General features: G+C 50.6%; 1 protein-coding gene across 1 annotated transcript; it reads left to right on the top strand.

The window, feature by feature from the left end:
• The first annotated feature begins 933 nt into the window (after positions 1–933).
• Positions 934–7020, top strand: TAF12 (TAF12 RNA polymerase II, TATA box binding protein (TBP)-associated factor, 20kDa). Its single transcript, XM_010286066.1, has 6 exons — positions 934–1082; positions 2940–3191; positions 4379–4456; positions 4755–4869; positions 5304–5392; positions 6547–7020. The coding sequence occupies exons 1-6, from the start codon at positions 1014–1016 to the stop codon at positions 6580–6582; spliced, it is 639 nt and encodes a 212-aa protein (XP_010284368.1). The 5' UTR covers positions 934–1013; the 3' UTR covers positions 6583–7020.
• The last annotated feature ends 537 nt before the right edge of the window (positions 7021–7557 follow it).

Raw genomic sequence — 7557 nt, 5'->3', positions numbered from 1 at the left:
GGCTTTGGTCGCTGCTCCCCGGCAGCCGGTTGAAACGTTTTATGCACGGGGAGGCTTTGTTCGGTTCTGTAATGGCGTTTCCCGTGGGCAGTCTTGGGGCTGGTGACTTCTTTAAGCTGGTGGCTGGGAAGATGCTGGAAGAAAACCTCTTTGAGCGGCGTGTGCGTGGGGCCGTTGCCTCCTAAGTGTCGGTGCTGCCGGGGTAAAACGCAACGCTGGCAGGAGGGAGGAGGTTTGAGTTACCCTTCAGCATCCAACAAACACATCCAGGGGAGAAAAGAAGACTTTCTTATTCGTTCCCTTTTAGCTAGTTCACCTAATGCATAAGTGTTTGTAACAGATGCTTCCTCTAGCAGCGTAAGGGAGGACTTGGTCTCATGTTTACAACGAGTAAAGTAAAAACCAAAAACTTTCCCAGTTTTCCCTATTAACAAAAAAGAGACACTCGGACCGTACAGACCTTTGCAAACCTATTTATATATTTGGTGAAGATCGTTATGTCTTAATCGAAGTGGGAACCCCCTGAGCACTCCAGGGAAGGTTTGTTCGGCTTTAACGTAGACTTTAATTACAGCTGAAACCCTGCGCTGTCGTACCGGTGCTTAACGAGTTACAGTGGATCGCTGAGAGTCAGTGGGGCTAATTGTGTCCACCAGACCTGTTCCTGCTGCGGATGGAAGCTGCTGTTGCAGAGGTCTGGGCTCACCTGCATGTCGCTGCTGACAGCAGGTCCCAAGATACTCTGTTTTCTGACAGAAAAATGGAATTTGTCCAAATTTCTGCTCCCGCTTCAGGATCCTGGGAGATGCCTCATCCTCTGCAGCAGCGTATGGTCATGTGCTGCTCACGATCGTGTAACATCTTGCGTGAAACTGTTTCCTCTCGCAGTCTTATGGTAGAGTGGGTGATATGAAAAATATCTGGTGTTCCTGTAGGAATGAGAGTTATATGGAAGAGGAGGAAGCAAGAGTAGGTTAACGCTGACTGCTGACGTACTGGGAAGGCTTTGGAAAATGGCCTCTCCATTTGCTGGCCCCACAGCGGTTGCGGATGTAATTAAAGATCTAGACACTCAGATAGCTGTAAGTAAAGCGCTGGGGCTTGCCACGGGGCCGGCATGTGGGATTTGTCCTGGGAATCTGCGCATCCTGTTAGTTTTGTGTTTGGTGATCTTAATGGCACGCAAAGGGTGTGATAAGATCCGCAAATAAATGAACAAAATGACTTTATGCTAATAAAGTGCGTTCTGCCCAAGGATTTCGGAGCTTTCTCCCCTGCATGGTGGGTAAAACTTCCTGCTTTGTGGGTTTGTAAACTGAGGCATGGGGGGTGAGCACCCTGAGCTCAGCCTAAGCTAAAGGCAAGACAAGCACACTGAAGTCCCTCCTAATCTTGTGCTGAGCTCCTTGTCCAGAAATGCCATCTGAGGGGCTTTAGGGTGTGAATGTAATGGTTTTCCATCATTAATTAGTCAAAATTGAGCTAGGAATTTGCAGAGGGCACTATAGAAATGTGTCTTGGATATAAACTCTCCTAAAATGGCTCCGTGTCTGTAGGTGTAGCTGTGCATGAGTGTGCGTTGGAATGAAGCACTAAAGCAGCCGCTTCTGAGTACTCCTGTGTGATTTCTCGTTTGCGTTTTGGTATGAATTAATCCAAACTAACAAAGCTTGCCCTGATGAGGGGAAAATGTCTCTTTGTACCTCAGGTAGCAGCCGCTCGGTTCATCACTTTGTATGTGAATGTGCTCTAAAGCTGTTTATACATACTCTCCTCTTCTCTCGTGAGTTCACCCTGAAACACGTGGGCTCTTCAGAAAAGGCTTCTGCTCTCAGCAGCTACTTCTTGCTCGTCTCTGGGCCCAACAGCAGCTGCTGCACATGCTGCACAAGGGGCTTTTACATCAAACTGTTCATTAAATGCTGGTGACAGACCTGTCACTGCTGCCCACACCTCTTGTCGGGGTGGAAGACGCAGGGTTTGGATGAGTTTTCTTTCACGGAGAACTGAGGACAATACAGAGCTTCACTGAGCCTGGATTTTAGAGCCTTCCAGTCATGAAATATAGTAGTTGCCAGTCAATCTGGGTGTTGGCTCAGTGGCCAACAGCTTGAATAACTTCAGGTACCGAAGAGTGAACCTGGGAGATCTGAGTAACCAGTTAAGCTGTGGCAACCCGCTTCGGGTTCACCGTTAACAGTTCAGTAAATCTGACACCATTTACTGTGGCTGTCGGTTGCCTGACATGGGAAGAAGGTGTGGGTGTGCGCCTGTGTTTCTCCATCACGTTACCTCTGAGTACCCAGACTTGTGTTCCCAGAACCGAAAACCAACCCTACGTTGTCAAGCCTGCATTGAGGGGTCGCTGTGGGTCAGGCTTGATGTGTGGTGTTGCCAACAACGAGACCTCCAGCCAGCCTCACCTAAGAGAGCCTTAACCTTGTCTTCTTCTGACCTGTGTCTTGGGCACATGGAGTGTGGAGACGAAGACTCGAATGCTGTGCCTGCCGTTCCCCTGCATTGCTGCCGCAGGAGCAAGCTGTGTCCTTTAGTTAAATCTTCATTGCCTGGTCTCTTTTTGGAAGCTGTTTGTGGTCCAAGTGAAATGTGTTCAGAAAGGCCCTGACCGGAGGGCGAGGGGTGGACGCGCGTGTGGGATTCAGCCCAAGGAGCGAGCAGGTGGGTCAGTGCCACTGCAGAGCTGCCGCTTCTTGTCGGAGCGCTGCGTGCAGCTGCTGTGCTTCTCGTGGCAAACTTCATATTCCATATACCAGGGAATGTTTTCTCTTCTTCTAAACATTGCTCCTCCCTTCTTGCTGCGTCCAGAGAGACCTCATCTTCTATAAACCAGGACACAGCAGTTATTCTGGACAAAGACATGGTCACACCGTTCATTTCCTTCTCTGTTTGCTAACTGTGGCTTTTGTTTCCTTTTCCAGTTGATTGGTTTGGGTCCCCACAATCCCAAGAAGAAGCAGGACCTAGATAAGCTTTATGATCTAAAAGCTAAAGCCCAACAGATTATGAACCAGTTTGGCCCTTCTACCTTGATCAACCTCTCCAACTTCTCCTCGATAAAGCCAGAACCAGCCAGCACTCCCCCGCAGAGCTCCATGGCCAACAGCACCACCGTGGCCAAGATGCCTGGGACGCCCAGCGGAGGGGGACGACTCAGCCCTGAAAGCAACCAGGTAATTTCATCCCCGACTTTAGGACAATGGGGGAGATCCTCAGACCTGCCTGTGACGTCATTCCTTTCCTTCCTTAAACTACTGGCAAAAACTTAAGGTCTATTAAAGTACCAGCTACTGTGTGAGCAAATACCTTCATGTATTTCTGCCCTCCTAGGCACTTTCAGGCTGGATGGGGTATGGATGCTGTAGGTGTAGAGGTTTTTTCAGTCTCAGGAAAATGTATATTGGGGGTGTGATTGGTAAGTTCTTTTTAAATGTGGTTTAGATGGGAGAAATGAAAGTGGAGGTTTGTAGTGTGTGTCTCACCAGGATGGTGTGAGAGGCAGCATCGCTGCCAGGAGCTGCTGGCTTGCGTGTTTGCTTCTCATGTGTGGAGTCTTTAACATGCAATAAAATATGCTGCTACGCAGCAAGTGCTCTGGGAATGCACCCTGATCTCTCTGTGGGCTTTGCTGGTGCCGTGAGCTCTCTGGGAAGTGTGCTAGTCCCCCAACACAAACGCACGCACGGCAGTTCCACTGTTGGTGTAAGGGAACCAGGAAGGGCAGGCATTTCCCACGTGACCATTTCCCATCTGACCAGGCTGACGGATCAGTGGTGGTAATTTTCATCCGTATCCTTTAAGACTAAGTGTCCTGCTGTTGTTCAGCAGCAGTAAAATTTCTGCTCCCTGCCATGTTTGGGCTAAGAGGGTGCTGCCTTCTGCCCTAGAATAACCCAGCTCTCGCATATCTCTCTTTTCCATTTTGAAACACTAAAGCTGATAAGCACTAGAGCCATGGAAATATGTCCTTTGAGCCCTGAGCACAAATTTAGTGCGCTTGCAGTCTGCTTGCACTTGCAGTCTGCCCCTTAAGACTTCTAGTTTTGCATTTGTCTCCTTTTACCAGCCACCTTACTTCAGCCAGTGGCATTTTAGTGCCAGTTTAATGCAGGAGACTTATTTATCCTGGCCTGCTGCATTCCACTTCCTGTTCAGAGCAACCACTGGTGCTCAAAAATGGCTCCTTAACAACTGATATTTCTTATCTCTGCCATTTCTTATCTTTGCCATTCCTGAACTGATATGCTGTGTCAACACAGGTGACTTGGGCCTCGGGGGGTAGCAGGGGAGGAGGTCTTTTGTGGGCAGCTGCTTTGCTAAAGTAGGGCAGTAAATTGTTCCTCTTCTCCCACACGCTCAGGTTTTAACCAAGAAGAAATTGCAGGACTTGGTGCGTGAAGTGGATCCCAACGAGCAGCTGGATGAAGACGTGGAGGAAGTAGGTACCAACCTGTGGCAGGGGCTGCAGAAAGAACTAATTTGTGACTTTTCACAGACCTGTGGCCCTTTATCCAAGGCAGGGAGGGTTGGTTCATTTTTTTACACCTCTGTATTCCCAGGTTTGCTGCAGCCTTCAGCTGTCTGTGTCTGTTTCTATGTCCCAGTGTCGAAAAGGGTTTTAAAGCAGCAATTGTAGCATTGGAATACTAGCTTCTGAGGGTTTGTTTTCATACTTTCCGCATCGTTTCAGCTGTTCAGTACTGATAAGGCTGGTCGTTGTCTTCGTTCTGCCACAGATGCTGTTGCAGATCGCCGATGATTTCATAGAGAGCGTGGTGACGGCTGCCTGCCAGCTTGCGCGGCATCGCAAGTCGAACACCCTGGAAGTGAAAGACGTGCAGTTGCATCTTGGTGAGTGATTCTATTTTTTTGTCCTCAGCTGAGAGCTGGGCGCACACCCGGAAGTCAGGGCATGGCCGTGGTGTTGGGGTGGAAACCCGTGAGTAACTACGGATTCGTTGCTACTTAATGATGCCTTAACAGTCAGGGGGTGAAGGGGGTGCCTGCCTCTAACCATCCCCGCTCCAAATTTTGCAGTTGTGCAGTTTGTAGCTGCCCATCAGCCTGTGTTGGAAGGTCCCTAGCTCAGGGACTGCGTCTTTACCGTGTTTAATGCTCTGCAGCCCTCAGCTACTCTGCTTTTGTGAAGCTTTTATAGCTGGTATGCAGATCTCCAGCACGTCTCTAGCACCGGCTCCAGTGCTGCCGGTATGTTCGTGATGACAAGGCCGCTCTTGCGGTGGGCGGTTGGCGGAGAGCGTACTGACCTGCGCTCTTTCTTCCAGAGCGTCAGTGGAACATGTGGATCCCGGGCTTTGGTTCTGAAGAAATCAGACCCTACAAAAAAGCCTGCACTACAGAAGCTCACAAACAGGTAAGGAGCCCTCAGTAACACAGAGAATCGCGTGGTAGGAGCCTGATACGAGGAGGGTGGCCTTGGACTCCTGGCACACCGTGAAGTTGTAGCCTCTTCCAAGTGGTTTGGACTTGAAATAACTTCCAGAGTCTCCTGGCCTGTTTGTGCAGAGAGGATTGGGGTTGCTCTGGCTCCTTTGTTGGGGGTGCAGTGATGGCTGCGCCCTAAGAGAAACCTGCCTGAAGGGCAGCCCAGCTTGGAAGGGTTAAAAAACAGCTGATAGCTGCAGACGGTACGTTGTCAGCTGCCCCCTTGCAGATCGTGTGCTCTGTCTTTGTGCAGAAGCGACTGAAAACACGCTGCTAACTCCTCTGGTTCACTAGAAAATCCATACCCAGGCATGGGGGGGGTAAATGCGGCAGAGCCCCTCGTGTTCCAGGTGACCCGCAGGGCTCTGACAGGCTGGGGCTCAAGTTCTTGGGGCCATTTTGTGTCTGCAGCCCCAGGCTGCGCTCAGGTGTTTTGTGAGCAGTGTAGGGTGCCGGCTGTGCCTGTGTGTAAGGGTCGGGACTCTTGGCCACTCGCCACCGTATAAAGAGCTGCAAAAAGCCCAAGGGCCTGGGAGGTGTAGCAGAGAGCACACCGTCGTCCTGGGATTTCAGCTGTAGATTGGAGCTGAGCAGCTCTGAGTTTTGGGGTGTTTTTTTCCCCTTAATTTTGCTTTCACTGAATTGGTCAGTGAAATTTGAAATTTCACTGAATAAGTGTTCAGTCAGAGCGGGGAGGGAGCTGCCCCGCAGGCGCCGCTGGAGTTCACGGCTGATACTGCATCTCCCCTCCTTAAGCTCCCACAGCAACTGCTGGGCACGGAGGAGCCCTCCAAGCGGGGATTGATCCCGTGCGCTGCTTAATCCCATTGCCTCTCGCTAGCGTCGGCGTTTTACTTGCCAGCCCCAGGCGTCGAGGAGAGGAGCACAGACGCTTTCTTTTCCTCTGGCTCCAGCTTGGGACCACATTAAAATTCAAATGGACTTGAAAGACCTGTGTGGAAACAAGTCAGGCAGTGTCCTGAGAGAACCCGACATACCTTGTTCCTGCACGGCTACAGGCTGTTTTGCAGTAACCTTCTCCGAGACGCTCGGCTTCCCACCTTTTTCTCTTTCTTGTTACAGAGAATGGCACTGATTCGCAAAACTACCAAGAAATAGCCCCTGGGAAAAGCCGGGGAAGACTCCCGTGCATTTTGGGATATCTGCCTCTCCACTGAAGCCTCCACGATGCCATCCATGGGATATTTTTTTTAATGCTTTACAGAGAAGCATATATTTTTTATTAATGGTGCAGCAATATCTTGACTTTCTGAGGAGATCTGCCAAAAACATTCAACGCTCCCTTCCTCATTGCCCCCTAAGAGCGCAACGTATCTCAAAACAAAGACTTTTGTTTGTGACTTGAAAGTGGTTTATCGTATAAATGGTTATCCAAGGGACAGAGCATTTGATCTTGTGTGGGACAGTATTAGAAGCATCTGTAGAGGTTTTTGTTTCCTCCTTCCTGCCCCTACCTGCTCCAGTACTTTGTATTGTCAGTGTTTATATAAATACTTGCGTTTGTTTTACATGAATAAAGAAATTATTAATCTAAAACCATGGCATAGTCCTGTGCTCTTCAGACGGCATGCGGAGGGATTGCCAGAGGAACGGGCAGCCTCCACCCAGCCTGGTTTCTGCGTGTGGTGCTGTTCTGCTAAGAGATCTCCTGTCCCGGCGTTTAAAGTGAGCAGAAGGATTTGGCCGGCCTCTGCCGTGCCGATAGGGCTGGACAGGCGCCCGTCCCTCCTCACGTCCAGCCCAGCATGAGTAGTTTCCCCATCGCTTGGCTATTTGGACCATTAGGAGTGGGACATGGTGACTGAGGGCAAGGAATCAAGGCGATCCTCGTCTCTTTGCCTGGGACATAAGGAAAGGCCACATCCCCCTGCCTGTTCCTGCCTGCTCTGCTCTGTCTTCTCCAGAGAAGCCGGGGGTGCCATGTGTCACGGTGAAGAAGGAGCCGGCGGCTCTGCCACCCGCCCTGCACAGCAGGGAGGGTCCTGCGCACCCACGGGCAGGAGCGGGACCCGTCCTCCCTGCCCAGCTCGCTCTCGCTCCGAAGCCGGGATGGGCTCTGCGCTCCTCTCGCAG

The sequence above is a fragment of the Phaethon lepturus genome, unplaced genomic scaffold (assembly GCF_000687285.1).
Source record: "Phaethon lepturus isolate BGI_N335 unplaced genomic scaffold, ASM68728v1 scaffold34664, whole genome shotgun sequence".
NCBI classification, from domain to species: Eukaryota; Metazoa; Chordata; class Aves; order Phaethontiformes; family Phaethontidae; genus Phaethon; species Phaethon lepturus.
The sequence above is the reverse complement of the archived record's forward strand: the minus strand, read 5'-3'. Positions and strand labels throughout refer to the sequence as shown.

Coding starts and splice junctions, on each gene's coding strand:
- TAF12 (XM_010286066.1), top strand. CDS start 1,014: ATGGCCTCTCCATTTGCTGGCCCCACAGCGGTTGCGGATGTAATTAAA. Junction 3,192..4,378: donor TCAGCCCTGAAAGCAACCAG/GTAATTTCATCC, acceptor CCACACGCTCAG/GTTTTAACCAAGAAGAAATT. Junction 4,457..4,754: donor TGGATGAAGACGTGGAGGAA/GTAGGTACCAAC, acceptor GTTCTGCCACAG/ATGCTGTTGCAGATCGCCGA.